Source organism: Xiphias gladius, chromosome 22 (genome assembly GCF_016859285.1).
Source record: "Xiphias gladius isolate SHS-SW01 ecotype Sanya breed wild chromosome 22, ASM1685928v1, whole genome shotgun sequence".
In the NCBI taxonomy this organism is placed as follows: domain Eukaryota; kingdom Metazoa; phylum Chordata; class Actinopteri; order Istiophoriformes; family Xiphiidae; genus Xiphias; species Xiphias gladius.
In genome coordinates, this window is record NC_053421.1 from 17,723,183 (window position 1) to 17,742,099 (window position 18,917).

The 18,917-nt window shown below is 45.4% G+C and overlaps 1 protein-coding gene across 11 annotated transcripts in view; it reads right to left on the reverse strand.

The window, feature by feature from the left end:
• Positions 1–1,568: 1,568 nt before the first annotated feature.
• LOC120783754 (histone-lysine N-methyltransferase ASH1L-like) overlaps positions 1,569–18,917 on the reverse strand; it is an 18,261-nt gene continuing 912 nt past the window's right edge. The window contains exons 1-14 of one of the 11 annotated variants that reach the window (XM_040116954.1): positions 16,640–17,033; positions 12,940–13,826; positions 7,855–12,031; positions 5,976–6,180; positions 5,623–5,796; positions 5,443–5,537; positions 5,286–5,359; positions 5,137–5,182; positions 5,002–5,042; positions 4,808–4,878; positions 4,523–4,698; positions 3,863–3,954; positions 3,604–3,746; positions 1,569–3,518 (exon numbers count right to left, since the gene is read on the reverse strand). In XM_040116954.1, the coding sequence (XP_039972888.1) occupies positions 3,618–3,746; positions 3,863–3,954; positions 4,523–4,698; positions 4,808–4,878; positions 5,002–5,042; positions 5,137–5,182; positions 5,286–5,359; positions 5,443–5,537; positions 5,623–5,796; positions 5,976–6,180; positions 7,855–12,031; positions 12,940–13,620 (5,961 nt within the window). In that variant the 5' untranslated portion in view covers positions 13,621–13,826; positions 16,640–17,033 and the 3' untranslated portion in view covers positions 1,569–3,518; positions 3,604–3,617. Of the gene's footprint in view, positions 3,519–3,603; positions 3,747–3,862; positions 4,296–4,507; positions 4,699–4,807; positions 4,879–5,001; positions 5,043–5,136; positions 5,183–5,285; positions 5,360–5,442; positions 5,538–5,622; positions 5,881–5,975; positions 6,325–7,271; positions 7,371–7,854; positions 12,032–12,939; positions 13,827–16,545; positions 16,573–16,639; positions 17,034–18,917 lie in introns of those variants that run through there. The other 10 variants (XM_040116953.1, XM_040116950.1, XM_040116952.1 and 7 more) reach the window with 10 other exon arrangements.

Here is an 18,917-nt window from a genome sequence, read left to right on the forward strand (position 1 = left end):
TTTTTTGTTTGTTTTACAAAATCATGATTATAAATTAAAGTTCTCATGCAAGTTGACACCTAAAGCCTAAAGTAAGAGCTTAAATAGTTAAGTTAGAATACGAGTATGGTTTGAAAAAAAAAGAAAAAAAAAAAAAAAAAAAAAGCCTGACAGTAAAGGAACTCCATTTAATTCAGCAGGAAAATTTCAATGCTGTCGATCAGGGAAAGCTCAGTCCTTCAAAGTTTCCTCGTGTTATTGTGTCAATGCCATGTAGCATGAAAATTACTGTCACTATGGCAACAGTCCAGTAGCATTAAGTTAAACTAGTGCTCATATTTGTAACTAATGATCACAATAAAATGCCATCAAATGGATAATACCTAGGTGTTTACAGGAGATAATGTCTAGATAAAGATTAAAAAAACAGCTGACACATTGTGTTAAAGTTGTGTTTTTGTGTGTTTTTTTCAGATGTGAGATTATACCTTAAGTTCATTTGTTTCAAAGCTGTTAATTTATTGGATGTACTGTTTCTTGATCTTGAGGTTTCTGAAAGGAATAGCTCTCTATCTATCTGGGTTCTTTGTGTGTGTGAGTGTGTGTATGAGCGTGCACATGGCAGCGCATGAGGCAGTGAAAGCAGAGATGAGTATGATCACATCTGTGTGTCTGCGCATCCTGCACTTTCACTTATGTGTGCATGTGTGTGTATAGGTGTAACAATGAGTTCTGTACCTCCTTCTCTTCCTCATCCTCCTCTCTTTCTCTCACTGGTGTCATGTAGCCTGTAGACATCCCTGTGTCCCACTATTGCATTTAGTTGAGTGCCCCTCTAATGTCAGTCACTGTCCACCCCCTGCATGTGCTTGTTTGTAAATACACCAAATAAATTGATCAGTATAAACCAATCTTGTTCAGCTGTTTGAATCTTCTCCTTTTTTTGCACTATAGCTCATTTAAAAAGGCCTTATTAATTAGGAGTTTACATGATATGCCACTGTAAAAAAAAAAAAAATAGGGGGCAACTCACTGAAAATGTTCAACAAAAATTACATGTCATGTATTTGTTGTTGACTGAAATTTGTTAGGAAGCTGCCTGCTTGTGTCCGATTGCAAAGGAAGTGAGGACTCAGTACTTAGCCCTCTGTTAATACCTAACTAAATACTCCATCCCTTTTAAGCTCCAGGGGAATACTTCAGGAGATTCCTCTCACGTCGTTGCTCAGATCAAAGGATCCCAGGATGCCCTTGGATGTTGTGAAGGGCAGAAAGAGGAGAATAAATCTCTGGAGTGAGCTGCAGCCCTCCCCCATCTTGTAACCATGTTCCTCTGATAGTTTCCTCCATTGTGGGTCATTATGGAGGACAACACAATGTGAGATATACAATCTAACACCACTAGATAGCACTGTTAGCTCAAGCTGATTAACATCACTGCAGTACTTCCCCAAAGAGACACACGCGCACACACACACACACACACACACACACACACACACACACACACACACACACAGCAGAGAGGCGGCTTTGTAACTGATACACAGAGAGTGTGCAGGGTTTAGTACTAGTAGACATAAAATGCTTTTATTATTATGGATATAGAGGCAAAAAGTCTGAGCTGACATTCTATGGCGTTGAGTTATAACTGTTTTTGATGTTTTGTTTTTCAGATGCACATTATCAGAGGCAACAGGCAAAGGTTACATGTCATGCAAACTAGATAAATAACTCTTTATGTGTACCTTTGCTATAAAGTTAATCATCCACTGGCAATAATGTAGTGCTCTTAGTTAAAAAAGGAAAGAGGAAAAATATACATACAGTATGTAAACAGTCAAAGAAATTGCACTTTCTTGGCTTTTTATTAGAAGCCACACTACTGAAGGAGAGCAGAAATGTAAAACTGGAAAAACTAAGTCACTGTCACTGATTGTCTGACCAATTAAAAAAAGTATGTTCAGCTAAAAAAAAAAAACTAAAAAAAAATTATGTTATTCTACAAAAAAAAATCATATAGTGAAATATAAGGAGAAATGTCTGATATATTGGTCAGCTGTATAACTGGTTAAAAACATCTTAGTAAAATGAAAGATTTGACTATTAACCATTATGTATATTCCCAATAGTATTGTCATGTATAATACTAATTTTACACGCTACTGCTGATAGAAGGAAAACAGGTCTCTCTCTATGTACATTCACATGAAACTAAACGCTTATGGTTACTTCCACTAAGGATTAGCCCAATGCTCCTAAGATGAGAACAATCTACTATGCATCTGTACAGAAAAATGACCTCCAATCCTCAAATATTCACAACTTTAAAAAAACAAAACAAAAACTTAACAAAGGAAGTCCTTATATAGTCCTTATCAGAGGAGATATTGCTTTTAAAGACTGCATGAGTTCGCTTAGGTACATACACAAGACAACATGGCACTTCTACAGAGCATTTGGGGCGAATCAATTCTAGTTTTCATTCCCTTTCCTCTCTCCTTTCTCCCCGAGGACATTCTGATTGTCAATGCTCTGAAGCAAAGAGCTAAACATTCTCAAAGGCAGTCTGAAGTAAACAGAAACACTTTTTACCCCTCTCCCTCCCTTCCCCAGGAAGCAATACTGAAAATAGTCAACAATAAACATTCCTATCGTGAATATATTCTGTCCATTTCTTTATCAGACAGTACTCAAGCTGTGTTTTTTTTTTTCAAAAATAACTTCTTTCTTAAAACCTCATTAGAAATTCTGTTGCAGCAATGCCAAAATTCCTATCACTAAGCCCACCCCCTCCCCTGCCTATTCACTGGTACATAGCAGACACTGTCTTGGTAAAGTGAAGAAAAACCCCTAACACTGTCTCAACAGATTTTAACTGGCTCACTTCTCCTCATGTCATTTCCCAAAGGTGCAATGTGACTTTGAAAGCCTAACGCTTAAATGAGGGTTCAATTTTGACCTACTTAGGGCCCAGGCTACATTTTTGTTTCCACGGGCAGCTTGTGAACTCCTTGTCTCTTGGAAACTTCAGAGCCGCAATGCTGAGTACTATACTGTATGTGTCCACTATAAATCTCAGAGCAATGTCTGTCTTTCCCAGTTCGCTTAAGGTGCTGAAGTAAGAGCAATCAAAGTGTATGTGTGTGCGTTTATAGTGTGTCCACTCAGCATACATACAGTCCTTAGTGTGCTTGTTCATCCAGCACTAGTGCAAATTCATTTCAGCTGGTCTGTTTCGTTCTTTCATCCAGGACAGTCTATCTCTGTTTCTCTCATCCCTCTCCGCTTGGACAAAAGATGCGTTGCCATGGTTTCATCCTTGGTGTGATGCCCTTCAGAGCGCTAGGTTCAACACACTCATCTGTCAGTGTGTGAGATGTCTTTCTTGCATTTTCAGCCATTATAATTCTCCGGATCTCTTCTCCTTTTCTCGCTTGTTCTCTGCAGCGCTATTACTGTTAATAGCAGTGTTGTGACATCAGTTCGTGTCCATCTGGCCAGTGGTGGGCCTGGTCCCTTTCTCAGAGTGGTCCCACCTGCATAAAGGCAAGAAACTATGATCAAAAGATTGTATACACATCTCTGAGTCAATCCTCTTTCTCTGTCTGATGCTCTACTCACCTCCCTCTGTTAGCTTATGATTGCTGCAGGGTCAAAAGTAAATCGTTGAGCCGTCTCCTCCTCTGTTCTCTGCTGCAGACCTCTTCTTCCCCTCGTTTTTCTTCCTCTCCCTCCTCCTCTTGTCTGTTCTGGTTTTTGGTGGGCTGTGGTGAACAAGTATGCATAACTAATTGCAAAAGCAGATTTTTATCCTTGTGGAACTTTGCATTCATACAAGGAAATGTATTTTTTTTTCCATAGGTAGTGTCTGTTAACTCACACAGGGACTGGCAGTGAGTGAGCTGGAGGTGTCCTGACTCTGATGGTGGGGGTCACTGCTGATAATCGTCACCTCCATCCCCACCGGCTGATCTGAGGGTCAGAGGTCAAACAGTATACTGTATGTTAATGAAGGTGTTACAAGGGGGAAAGAAAACAGCACATCATCTCTTCTACAGATATATGTGTAATTATGCCATTGTCCTGATTTCCCCTTGATTCCTTCCTGCAATCAGTCAGGGGCCCTTTGATGGAAACTGTGTGCTTTCACTGCTAATGGGGAAAGTTGATGCCTGCTGGGTTTCTGGACACCAGCAGTGGATGACAGAAATGGGGAAACATTTCTGCCGGCTGAAATTCTGTGGTTGGAAAACCACTTAGGTTGTGCTGCTGAGTATGATATCGAGAGACAAGCCAAATATGAAGATGATGGGCTGTAAGCAGAGCACGCGCACACACACACACACACACACACACACACACACACATACACACACACATACATGCTCAAATAAAGTAAAAGACACAAACACAGGACATAAAAGGAAGTCTATACAGATGTACAGTAAAAATGAAAATGTATAGGGTTCAACCACATACACGTATGCATACACAAACACCTACAGAAACAAAAACTAACACACACACTTGCTTCATGGACCTGACTTGATGTGGCTGTCGTCCCCATTGGCTCCATCACAGGACAGACGTCGTGACTCCCTCTCCTCCCCCTCTGCGTCTCTTTCTCGCTCCCTCCCTATCCTCAGACGGATCTGTCTGTCTCTCACGAGCTCCCAGTTCCTCACGAGGAACACGTGGTGTTTCACCACAAAGCTCCTGGCCCGGCACACAGGGGGAAAAATTAGCTGTCCACGCTGACATTAGTTCAGTAACAGCGCATCAAGTAGTTTATCTTGAAATGTGAATCGCTGTCTTCTTTCCATACCTCTCACTGCTGGTCAAAGGCTCCATGTCGAGGTGAGGGAACAGGCTGGTAATGTCACTGGAGCTCTCCTCCTGTACAATAAAAAGCAAACAGAGGGGTGCATGTAAGTTTTAGAGAAAAAACTACTACATTCTAACCACTACAAGTTACATTCTTGACCGGCATAAAAAAGCCCTGAAGCCACATAAACTCACCGCTGTCTGGTGAGAGGACATAGTCCTCTCCTTCAGCCGGCCTGAGTGAAACAGAGAGAGAAAGAGAGTAAGATATCGTATGAGAGTATTGATCAACTAAACCTGAAGACTACACATCTACTACTGGCAACTCACAGTAACGCCGCTTCCTCTTCAGTGGGACAGCAGGCTGGCTGTGAAGCTGCAACCAAACAACTTGAGAATTACATCCCTGTACATTTGTAACACTCCAGAAATCTACTTGTAACACTCTTTTATCTCTGTGATATGGGGCACCACTATACCTGGTTGTGCTGCCACAGCCACATAACATCATAGGGTAACTGGAAATGAATCCGCTTTAGCCTCAGGTACTTCCCTAGAGGTTACAAAGGGAGTTTAGATGGAAGATCACAGCTACAACAAACTACAGCAGTTTTTTGCATTTTCTTATATACTTACCAACATGTATGGGAGCAGGTAAAAGGGTGTGCTCGTGCTCCTCTGGTGTGTACTCCAAACTCTCTCTGGAAATCTGCTGGGCTTGTGAGGGGGGACTAGGAAAGACATACAATAAATAAATAAACACACATGATAACAAACAAATTTTTAATAGCTTGTGTATGAAATCTGTCAACTCACTCTGTAGTTTTGTAATCATCCGAGTAAAGACCTGCCCTGAGAAACTTCTTCGTGGGAGGACCATCAGCTCTCTCCTCTCTTTGGACGGTTACTGGTAGGGACGGAGCCTGGTCAACATCTGATTGGCTAAAACATTCAGGGGGGGTGTCACACTCAGGTTTATCCACAGTGACACTAAAAGGAAAGCATGAACAGAGAGATAGAATGATAGAGAGGAAAAAGAGAAAGAAAGAAAAGGCACTGGTTTAGCACACAGTGCTGAAAACAATAGGTTAATATAGCAATAGTGAGTGGTTGTATTGAATTTTCAAATCAACCAGCTCAGGTGCTTTCTAATGCAGTTGAGTGTTTACCTCTGATGACAGGGAGAGTCACCATGTTTTCTCTTCCGTCCTCTCTTCCTCCTGGCCTGCAGCTCCAACTCTGTCACCTGCTGCACTGTGTCGCCTCCTCGATCTCTTTCTGGCGCTCTTTCCTCTTTTCTCCCCCCCACGTCTCTTCCATCTCTGTTGTGGCTGTGTCCTGGCAAGAGGTCGAGCGATGACATGGAGGGAGCTGCTGCAGAGTGTGTGGGGGAGGACACAGTCAAGGGCAATGGGTGCTTCCTGGGCCGCCCCGGCCTTCTTTTGTTTTTCACTGCCACACTGTCTGGTGTTGGCACACTTTTCTGCTGCCCCCGGCTTCTTGAGTCACCTTGTAAATCTGCAGTCATTGAAATAGAGCGAGGGAGGGGTGGAGGCAGGAGGGGGGGAGGTGGGTGGGGTGTAAGTGGCGGAGAGGAAATGAGACAGATGTGGATCAGTGATTGAGGCAGCAGGAGGTGTGAGGTGAGGCCAGTCTAGGCTGAGTCATGCGGATGGGCCACAGATTAGGTGAGTCACAACATTTCCTTTGACCAGATCACTTCTGGGAAATGCGTTAACAAGCGATTTGTGTATGCACGCACACACACAGCAAATAAACCACAAGAAATGACACAAACACTGATCAGCAGGCAGACTTATTAATGTGAGCACGCACATGTATTCACTCTTGCACACAAACCTTATTGGCACATTCAGTTAATGTGGCACAGAATCTCAAAAGGCTGAGTAGACCGAGAAAGAGATAAAAAAAAAGTGTGTGGGAGTCTGCCTATGCTAGCATGCTGTACTTTAAAACACATGTGTTTAGTTAGATGATGAAGTCGTGTCAAATGTATTCCACTTCTTTCAAGAACAACATTTTCCCCTCACAAGCTCTCTTTGCCCCCAATCTGACCCCAATGCTTTTCCTTCATCAATCACTCCTGAGGTCATCTGTCTTTTTGTTCCATTTTCCACAGTCCCTGACAAGACTGACCACTCTTTCCTTATTGGATTTTTCCAAGTCAAATAGGCCCTGTTGGCCAGCAGTGAGGGATAGGCCGGGCTTTAAATAGCCAATCTGGTGGTTAACTAATGACTGTGTTCACTGGGTAGCCCCAGGCTGCAACAGTGTGCGGTTCGCTGCAGATCAGGAAGATTTCAAAGATATTCTGGCAGATTCCCATCAAGATGCTGCCCTCCTGCTATAAGACTTTTAAAAAGTGATTGAGAGTGATTGCTGAGAGGTTGCGTTTGTGTGTGTGTGTGTGTGTGTGTGTGTGTGTGTGTGTGTGTGTCAGGCACGTCCCTTGCACAGCAGAGGGAGTCTGAAATTGGCTATAAAAAGAACAGAGTTTTATTTCCTCTCAGACACCCTCCAGGCTTTGATGTGTGGTTCAACACCTGAGAAAAAGCAATGCTGTCACTATACTGGGCAAACTTTCGGTGCCACAGTCTCGTCTCCACATTGTACAAATATAAAAATCTGTCATACTGTGCAATTGAAAAAAGGCTCTTGGCATAAAACCTATTCACTCAGCTAGCTGTCATGATTTGGTTGCTATTGTTATATTTCAATAGTAGGCACAGCTGATGTAAGATTTCCCATATTATCTAGACTGCGGTCGGTATTCTACATATTCATATTTTCTGGAGAGGAATTAATAACAGAATTAATCTGTGCATTCACATAACTCAAGAAGCATATATCAGCACAGTTTCCAGCCAGTGAAATGCAAACACTGCTACTATGTCTAAGTACTACTTTGTACCAACTTTAGCACTAATGCTAACATAACCTCAATTTGAGCCGTCAAACAGAAGCACAGGCATGTCACTGATCTATTCATTCACATATTTATTGGTCAGATTATTCATGCATCCTTACCTGATTCCCTCCTGTCTCTCCAAGCTGGCTCGTCTCTCCTCCATGACCTGTCTTCACTTCCAGAATTCCTACTGGTCAATCCACTCCTCGGACCCCTCCCCCCTGTTGCCATGGCAGCGGATGTGAATAGGTTGGTGTGTGTTGGGGATGGGGATGGGGATGTCCTGTACAGGTGTGACTCTTGAGCATCCTCACCGTCTTCGTCCTCTCCGTCCGATACAATCCGTCTGCCCGTACGTTGCTCCCCGGTGAATCCTCGCCAGCTGGGGTTTGAGTTTCCAAATGCTGACCCTCCTACGCCCCCGAATTTCATCCAACTCTGGCCCAGGCCACCCCAGCTTCCTCCAAATGATGACAGGTGAGAGGAACCTAACCCCAGTGAGGTGAGAGACGTGTGTTTGTATCTCTCTGCTGAGGAGGATGATGCTGTGGCGGCAGCAGCAGCAGAGGAGAAGGAATCATTTCCATTCTCACATAACCAAGGCGATTCTTTGGACAGCATGCTCCCAATTCCTCTTGTCCCTTTTCTTCCTCCTTCTCCTTGCCCCAAAATGAACCCAGATCTTGGCTTTGAACTGGCCAACCCCTCTCTCTCCATGCTGTCTTCCTCCTCATCCTCGTGTAACTCCTCCTCATCATCCATGTCTCGCTCGCAGTGCCGGTGACGGTGTTTATGTTTGTGTTTGTGCTCGCTCCTCCCACAGCCACAGGAGAGGCCGGATGTGAACCCTGAGCTGAGATGCGGGCCTCCTCCGCTGCCTCCTCCTATATCTCCCTCAGCTTCTCCCCCTAAAGCTCCCTCTCTCAGCAACCTGCTCCTGCGCCTGTGGAATCTGGCAGGGTTGAGGAGGAAGTGGGCGTGGTGGGGCTGATGGGGGGCATACTGATGAGGAGATGGAAGCGGGTAGGAGCTGGGGAGGTGGTGGTAAAGTGTTGTGGCTGGGGGATAGCTGCTGTAAAAGCCCAAATTTTCAATGGTCTCCTGGAACTTTGATGGGCAGCCACACTGCCTGCGGTCGGGCTTCCTGTTACAATGTACCGGCTGGCAGGGGTAGAAAGGCTGGGGGGAGAAGGAGGGATTAGCAGGGTAAGATGAAGGGTGAGGTGAATAGAAGCCATTCAGATTGATCCTGAAGATGTTAGAGCGGAGAGAATGGGAGGAGGGAGGATGGCGCCTTCCTCCAGCAGTATTCCCACTCCCATCAAAGCCCTGTCCCAGTCCGGTCCTCACCCAACTTCGCCGTCCGATATGGACCTCGCTGAATTGACCAATCAGATCTTCTAGTTCAGCCAGAAACTCTGGATCCTGCATGTGCAGCTGCTGGTGCTTCTTCTTGTGTTTATTTTTCTGTCTCTTCAGTGCATTGTGCCCAAGGCAAGAATAATAGTCTGAATGAGTGCACTTATTGTGTCCTGGGCAGGGGCAGGGGCACAAGCAAGTACAGGAAGAGGAACAGTCGTAGTCTCTCCGCCTGTGCCGGTGTCTGTCTCGGTGCCGCTCCGCAGTACTTGAGTTGCTGATTGGGTTGGTGTGTCTGGGAATATGAGAGGGGGATGAGGAAACAGGAGAGGGACGGTCCACAAGAGAGGATGGGTGTCTTTGACCCCCAAGCATCACTCCCGACCCCTGACCCAACCTGAGAATGCCTCGTGCTCCCCTCATCTCGCCTCGCTCAGAAACGCTGTTGTTGTCCGTTCCGATTCCGCTGTCGCTAGGCAGTGTCTCTTCGCTGTGTGATTCGCTCCTGGGGGAGGGCGTGGCCTCTTTCAGGTGGCCAGGAGAGCCAGGTGTGTGATGCAGTGGAGGGGTGGGACAGGAAAGCTTACATGAAGACTGGTGAAAGGGGAAGTGATGCCTTCCCTGGCAAGGACAACTCTTCTTCACAAAGGGAGAGAGGGAAGAGGAGGAGGGAGGACGCGGGGAGGTACAGGATGATGATGGGGAAGGGAGGGAGAAGGGGTGAGGAAAAAGTAGGGAAGATGATGGTTCTGTGAGGCTGCCCTCACTGTAAGGACTCTGGGCCCCACTGGAGTGGGTAAGAGATGGGGAGGGAAAGGGGTGAGAGGGAAGAGGCTGGGGTTGGTTAGACGAGAAGAGAGAAGTTTCAGAGGGATTAGTAAACAGAGACGGCTGAGTGGAGTTCTGAGAGTTGGAATTTAGGTTAGCCGTTTGGACTTTAGGCTTGCGTCCTCGCCTCTTGCCCATGTAGATGGTCCCTCTCTTGCTCACATTGATCTGAGGGCCCAGCTTACTCCCAAAGGAGGAGGACAGAGCTGAGAGCGTGTGTACCGTTGTAGCCTCTATTGATTTACACATTCTCAGAGATGTCTTGCCATCTGCTGCCTCGCCTCCCCTCCCCTCCTTTCCTACATAACCAGACAGCATTACCTTCTGAAGTCTCCTCTTCTTTCTTTTCTTCATCTCATTAATCAGTCTCCTGATCTTTAGCTGCCTGTTCCCCTTTTCAGGAGGATGAAAATCTTTACTCCTGTCTGTATTATCAGTGTGATTCAGTGCATCTCCACTCTGGTCCTCAGGGAGGGGTCGTTTGGGAGGACGGCCACGCTTCTTGGGGCTGGATTTAGACTGAGTGGCACATTGCAGCATTGGACTTGGCTCCTGCACAGGGGCTTTCTGAACTCCGTTACAACCCAGAAGAGGCACCTCAGTTCGGATAGCGTTTGGTGAAAGTCTAGAGGGGGGTTCATCTAAACTAGAGCTGTGTGATTTAGGGCGGCCCCTTTTTCGAGAAGGAGTTATGGGGCATCTGGATGTAGGGGGGCTAGGGTCTGATGTGGGGTGACTCTGCCTTGGGGATGGGGGTTTGGTTGCAGAAGAGAGAGCGGAGGAGCTGCTGGTTAAGGAGCTAGACGGAGTTGGGTGTGACTCATCGGTCTGCTGAATAGTGGCCTTGGCAGGAAGGGATGTCTTGGGGTTGTGGGGGAAACTTAGTAAAGGATTATGCTGGGAGTCTGAAGGGGCTTCCTGATTTTCCGCCCTCTGAGCCCGGTGTACCAGCTTGGTCCAGCTGGGCCGCCTGGCTTTACGTTTCTTAAGCGGTCGGCTGTCTTGCTCTTGGGGGGAAGAAGGGGGAGAAACAGCGGCACGGGCAGAAGGAGTGAGCAGAGAGGGAGGAGCAGAAGAAGAGGGATGGCTAGTAGGCACAGTTGAATGTCTTGTGATGTCTTGTTCTTTTGATTTACTGTTATCACCTGTTGTTGCTGGCTCAGCTTGTTTAACTAGCTTGCAACTGTCATCTCTCTCTTCATTTTCTTCTGGTCTGCCTGGATTCACTACTTTACAGGTTTTATCTAGTTTGCCACTATCAACTGTTTCACCACATTTTGCACTGTTATCTTCTGTTCTTTGTCTGTCTGGACTAAGCTTATCCATCTTTTTCTCAGCCTTTCCCCTTTCAGTCTTTAGTTCATCCCTCCACATATCATCAGTCCTAAGTCTTTCAACTTTTTCTTTACCGTGCCTTGATTTTACATCTTTCCCTTTCTCCTTTTTCTTCTTCTTGCCCTCCTCCTTTCTGCTCTCACTCTTTGCTTTTTCAGCTCCCGATTTATCTCGCTTTGATTTTTTGTCTTTCCGTTTCTCTTTCTTTGCTTTCCTCTCTTTCTCTCTCTTTTTCTCTAGTGAGGGCTGTAGAGAGGGATCGTGATCTTGGGATTGGGCTGAGGAGAGATCCACAGTTGGGGAGGACTGTGGTTTAGGGGTGACTGAGGGAGAGGGAGGAGAGTGTGGCATACTCTTATTGGACAAGCTAAGTTCTTTATGCAAGCTGGTGGCGATTGGAGGTCTTGTCGAGGATTCCATGGCAGAAACAGACGAGGAACTGCTGTGTTTTCCAACTTTGATTTTCGACGAGATCGAAGTGCCAAGGATGTCGACAGAGCCTTTCCCATTGGGTAGTCCCTTCTGTTTCCCTGTCTGTACCAAACCATTATGTTTCTTGGAGGTGTTTCCCTCATTCCTGGTCTCCGATGCAGAGAGTGCCTGGATGCATGGTGTGGAAGGAGTAGCTGAAGCTATCTGGTCTCTTGATGGGGAGCAGGGTTTGTGTCCTGCAGGAACAGGCTGGCCATTCACACTAGGAAGTTTCTCTTTCTTCACTCTCTCAGATGAGCCATTTGAATTCACCTCTGTCTTATCGGCCAGTTTGATAGAAACCTGGGGAATGCAAACATGCAATATCTGTCATAAAGAGCAAAGGCTGTGACATCCATTAGTTTGCTGTAGACAACAATAAAGGACAATGGGGAAGAGACGATAACTAAAATGCTTTTGGTTTTCTCTGCCCATTAAAAGAGAGGGTGAGGACAAAATGACTCAATCAGGCAGAGAAAAGAGGGCATAGTGTGGAGAAGGAGAGAGTGAGGTGATGGAAACAGGAATGGGGTTGACACAGAAAGGAGAAATACAAAGGCAGAGAAAAAGAGAGGAAGGGGGTGGGACAGGGACAGAGGGGGAGTGAAAGATAAATGAGAGCAGGTAGAGAAAAGAGGGGATGTAAAAATAGAAGAGAGGGACAGATATAGAGAGCCTGGCAGAGACAGAAAGAGAGAGAGAAAGAAAGCTGTGCTATTGGTAGCTATAAATTGCCACTAATACAGATGAGAAGGCTTGACATTTCATACTTGTCCTGTAATTTTGGTATGCTGCAGCCTGAGTGGCGTTTGTGCAGCTAAAGCAATAAGCTTCCCCTTGGGTGATTGTCATAAGGACTGGTGGACCAGTGTCTGTAATAGCTCCAAGTGGTTGCCGTGCTGTTGTCCTATTTTTAGGTCTGTTTATTTAAATGTGCTGCTTAAGCTTCAGTATTGAGACAATAGCTCATTTGACCTTATTACAACTGAGCACAAACTTAGGCGATTTTGCAGGCTGGTGGTAACTGCAGAAACTAAAACATAGCTACAGCACATACGTGCCATTGATTACACACGACTACCTTCAGTCACTGTAAGCCTCAGTTTTTTTCCCATTTTATGCTAACTTCAACTAATAGCAGTTTTAATATTGGCAGCTGACATGAGGGAATCTTTATGTGTGAGGAAAAATTGCCCTTGCCCTTAACTTACCTGTTTGGCAGACTTCGTCCCTTGGCTGGCTATGGCAGGGACTGACGCTGGGGTGGAAGCTGTAGTAAATGTTGATGATAAGGACAGTGGCTGCGATGACGAAGACGGTGACGATGATAATGATGATGATGCAAGTGGTGGTGAAGCAGCAGATGCAGTTTGTTTGGATGTGGTCTGGACAGCATCCAAGCCTGAGCGTTGCTCTCTGGTTGTCTTGTCTGGGGTAGAGCTGGATTTACTCTGCTGCCCCACTCCTCCTTCACCATCCCCCCTCAGCAGCCCCCCCCTGCCTTGTCTCTGATAGGTCCTGATGGTGGGCTTGCAGACATAGCTCTCCAAGATCTTGGGCGGTTTCTTGGTGCGTTTGGCCTGGAGTCCAATCCGGAGTCGTACATTCCCCTCAGGGCAGCTGGTCTCTCTGCCAGAGATCTGAAGCTGTTGCTGCCCTGCGCTTCCACAGCGCCCCTCGATGAGCAACTCCAGCACTGCCCCCTTGTCTCCTTCTCTCTTCCGCCCTGCTCCTCTTTTCTCCTCCTCCTTTTTCCCTACATCTCCATTCTCCCCCTCACTTCTTCTTTTTTTCTCTGCCACTTGGTCCTGTTCAGAGTCTTCAGGTGCAGAGGTGGGGTCCAGAGTGGAGTTTGCGGCTGGAGGGGTTCCCCCCTTCACTCTCTGGTCCATCAGAGAAGTCAGGGGGGAGAAGCAGGATGCTGTGTGGTTCCCAGTATAACACTTTCAAATGCAACCTGTGGGGTTAGTGTGGTCAAGGGAAAGAGCTGAATGCAGGTGTAGGTCAGGAGGTTTCCAAAAGAATATCCTATAACAGTCCAAGCACAGTTGGGTGCCTTCATCCAGCGAAGGTCTCTCTCTTCTCCTTTAGGCTCGAACTGAGAGGGAGTAAGTTTGAGGCAGAGAGAGAGGGAAGGGAAAGACAGACAGACAGAAAGATAGAAAGGCCAGTGATTAGTCATTTCAGTGACCTCAGATGCTGAGTAGCAGCAGTAAAGAAATTGAGGGGAAAGTCCCCCTCCTGCAGGCAGCTGTAGAGAGGTGCTAAAGTCTGTGTCCACAGAGATGATCTCATCATACAGTAAACCCAGGGGGCCAATCAATGGTGCCGATTCCCAGAATGTCGGCACTAACGGGAAGAAAGACCTACTCACATTCTTAAGAAACAGCATCCGCTAGTTTTCTATAAAAGTCTATAACTAATGGCAGCTGTAAAAGAAAGCGAATACTCCTTAAACCGCTACACTTTTACTTATGTTGTAATCCTTACTCTGCCTCCTCTTTCCCAAATCAATATATCAATCAATCAGCTCCTGGCTAATTCAAGCACTTGATCCAGTCTCCTCCCCTCCTCTCCCCACTGTCTTTGCGCCTTCTGTTCTCAGCTACTCCCACAAGCACTTCTCCTCCCACCCTTCCCTCTGCTGTACTTTCTTTTCTCTCCGAAACTCCCCTTTTCATGTTTGGCAGAAAGCTTTTGCATGCATTCTCTATTAGCCCCATCCACTCTGTCTCTCTCTCTTTTTCTCTCTCTCTCTCTCTCTCTCTGTAGACCACACAGTAAAATGGTCAACTCATGCACTGTATCCATGTTAATCAGAACCATATTTCCTCCTCCACTTCGTGCTTTTTCTCCTCTCCAAACTAAATCCCTCCATTCACGATCCGACCGTTCCCCTCCTCCCCTTTCAGTAGTGGTAACACAAATCCGTAGAAAGGGTAAAACTTATTTTTGGAAAGGAGTGCAAATTCCTCCTCCTCCCATTGCTTCCTCTAAGTCAAGTAAGCTTTTCATTGACCCCATTGTAAACGGACTTTTAATGTGACATTACGACGAAGCAACACACCCTAAAATAACATTCTCCTCACCAGAAAAACTTTCACTCTCCCTCGCACCATGTTCAGCCCGGTTTTTAACCTAACGTATCAAAGGGAAGCAGCATCTTCTGTCATGCTTCCTTCATTACACTGTCTCTCTCATTAAGGGAGACAATCATCCATTTTCTAATAAAACAGACCCTATCAAGCATTTTTGCAGCTCTCTCCTGAGAACCTCTTATGAAATAGCTCATCGGTCTCTCAATGCTCTGAACTGCGCCCTTAAACTTACAAGAGCATCTCAGATAATGTTTTCATTTAAGAGCTCAGTGGGCTATCTCTCCTGCCTCTTGGTCCCTCCACACCCCAACCCTTTCCTTGAATCATACTGAGCTCAAATCAACATCTGTTCCAGTAACTGTTGTTATGTAACCATTTTGGAAAGCATTTTCCAAGGCCAAACCTCCTTACAATAAAATAAAATAAGCACAGAGATGGATAGTGGTCCTCTTAAATAACAGCAGCCACTTTTTATTATGACCTCTACAACAGAAGCCTGACCCGGAATGAGGAAGAGCAAACTGAAGCGGACCCAGGCACGAGGAGAAGCTTGAGTCATACGGCTTACAGTCATGATGTGCAAAGTGACTATAAGGAGAGAATAAGGGTGGCAGGTTTTCAAACTTAAAAGGGCAAGTCCATTCGACATCAGTCAAAGTGCATACTAATAGCGTTTTATACTCTCCAGAGACATACCTCTCAAACATAACTCAAAATTATTCTAACATTAGACCAGAAGCTATTTCCAGTGACAGGATGATGGGTGGACTTGACACTGGAGTCAGTGTGGTTCCTCGGCAGCGCTGAGGCGGACGATTAAATCATGATAATGGCCCACCATATTTCCAGCCATCATCACCGTCCCATGACGGTGTTATCATCAATAAGTACAACACCATTGTCATCTGCCTGACAACAGCACAGCAGCCCTGCCCCCTGGAAATGAAGGTGCTGTGATGGCATCTCACACATACTGAACCTTGAAGCCTCACACAGCAGAGGTGCAGCCTTTACTCCACATACACAGGGAAGTTTCTCACGTGAGTCCCCCTCCTCTTCACACTCACACTCTCTCTCTCTCTCTCTCTCACACACACACACACACACACACACACACACACAATAAAAAACATATACACACACACACTGGTTAGTGTATTAGAAGTGTGTTGCTCGTACATTGTGTACCCAGGTCGCAGCTGCGTAGGCTGACTGATGTTGCTACTGTAGATACAGTACGGGCAGTGGGGGTGTTACCGCACTGGAGCAACCTATCACTGGTTTAGTGAGGACGTCAACAGGAGCTTCCTTCTCCATAATGACTTTGCGCACCTCTGAAAATCACTATCCGCCTGATGCTGTCGCACTTACAAATGATACACACTTGCACGTGTTGTTGTTGTCGTCACTCCTATCTCCATAACGAAATATATCGCACATTTAAGCGCCCTAAAAACACACACACGGCTGCGCACTGAAACTCAACATGGAAGTGGGGGGCTACGTAGCTCGAAAATGTGCTCGCTGGCGGTGTTTGTGATGTGGATTAGTCCCGAGCCACCTTTTTTTTCTCTCCTGTCTGTCCTCTGCTAGCCCTTCTGCTGGTGTCAGCAACACTGAAATAAGAAATATCATCATGCACGGAGAACAGAGGGGGAAACACACTCAGCAACAAGGGATAAAATTAGCGCAAAGCGGATGCACAAAATTCTCTCTAACCTGCTGTGCTTTGAGCTCGCTGATGATGACAGGCCTGCACACATTAATACAGACTGCCATGATAATCTGTAATAAGGCTACGTAGGCTACTTACCCGAGAGCGCGTCCCGGAGCCAACTGCGTTCAGGCAGGAGGTTACGGTGTTGCTGCCCTGCTCTCCTCTTCGCACAAACGGCGATCCACAGCTTTTGGTGCATTAGATGTGGCTTCGATTACATAACTAAGGCCAGCGGAGGTTAAAACACCTCCGAAAGCCGAGTTTCAGTCCCATCGGAGCGCGGAGCCCACTGTGCAACAACATTGGCGCGGGTGTTTTCATAATCATACAGTCGACAGACCTCCGTCGGCGCGTCTCCGCAGCTAGGTGGCGGACTGGTTACACTGTATCCTATTTTTGCCACTTCTCTCGGGGAAAGTTACATCGCTCCCGCCTGTGATAATGGCTCAGATTGTGCCCTCGTATGCGCACAGGCTGTTAACGTGTCAGGCAGACGGGCTGAAGGCTGCAGCAGTGTGTGTGTGTGTGTGTGTGTGTGTGTGTGTGTGTGTATGTGTGTGCGCGCGCGCGCGTGTGTGTGGGGGTGCTACAGCGGTTACGGGCTGACGGGGCAGAGGGGTTGGTGGATGTGCGGGAATGCAACTGCGTGGCCATTTTCATGTGGCCAGAGGAGGAGATAAAACGCTGAACACGGCACAGGATCTTATTGCGGTTCATAATAGGCGATCGGGGAGGGCTATTTAGACGCTTAATAAAATGGCGACGACTTGGCCAAATTAGGCTGTTGGTAGGGTTTTGAGGAGCAGCTCCAAAAGTTGCGTCGTGCTAGGTAATACGGGACTCAGCTCACACAGTGCGAGGGAGAGCAACGAAAAGGCAGGCTGGACTTACCACTTCGTAAAAAGTTCATGTGTGAGATCTGTTCATCGCGCATCAGTTAAACAGAAAATACTGATCCAAAACTACGAGCAGTGTTTTTTGATGCAGTAGGAATAACACAAACTCTATATAATGTACAGCAAAACATAGCCTATTTATAATATACATTCGTACATATTTTAAATATATGTCTTAGTTTAAACATTAAAGTCACAAATAACAATAATAAAACAATAATAATGATGATGATAACTAGAATAATATGAATCTAGAAATTACTTCTTTATATGTCGTTATTTATTGTCCTATTCAGTACTATTAGCAATAGTAGTGAAGTAGTAACAACATCATTACTGCTGTTTTGTTGTTTATATGTATATGCACAGGACCAGATTAACCCACTGTGGAGCTACAGGACGAAGAAATACTTATGGACCTCTGCTTGCCCCCTGTACAGGGTTTGATGTATGTCCAATAGATACCGGTAATTAAAATTAAATACACAGTTTTATTTAAGAATATGTACCATGCAAGGGCATTATCACCTAAAAATCGAGTTTTTAAAGCTAGATTTTGATGTAGGGTACCTCTACAAGACAGACCCTCGGGATGAGGTAATGATGCTGGACTTGTTAGAAAGCCCTTAGCATTTAAGTTGTTTAAGCAAATGAGACCCTATCATTAGCCATCATTGGTTCCTATGACTCAAATAACCTCAAATCTTGAGAAAGAAAGGCCCTGCACACTTAGGTACAGAGGTATTTAATCAAAAAGACAACCTCCTAGCTCTGATAAAGGTTTAAAGACCAAAACCATGGCTTTTTCACATTTGCATTGGATCCAAGTGAACAGTCAATCATCTTCAAACACAATATTAACTAAAATAATTAAGGTCTTTAAACTAGATTATAATACAAATTAGATGAAAATACAGGACCACTTTAGTTGATATTGTACTATAGAGGTGCATATTCCTAAACCAATTTGAATTAATTCAAATAGTGTAAAACTAAGGCACACACAGTGAACTTCAGCCTTTTTTGGCTGCTGGGGGTTTGAGGCTTAGGGGCAGTTTCCCTCCTAGCATGGTTGGCCTTGCCGTAACATTTCACATACAGTAATGTATTTGTAAAATGTCTGCTGTAGATGTGTCACTTAAGGGCACACATCCTGTTTGGAAATTGAATGAGTTGATAATTAAATAAGTTCTAAAAAATTAAAACAAATATTAAAAGATTTATTTGTCACACACACATTTGCACACAGTAAAGTCTGCACCGAAATGCTTTGTTACCATATCCATAGACTGTGCATAGTGTGAGTAAAAAGCAAATTTAGGTGAACTATAATAGGAAAAAAAGAGGTAGAACGAGTATGTAGTCCTATAGTAGAGTTAGTAGAATGTAAAAAAAGTAAAAAATTGGATAAGGAACATGGGATATGACATATGGAGCAACATGTAATATAAAAATGTGGTGCAAAATGAGGATATTTA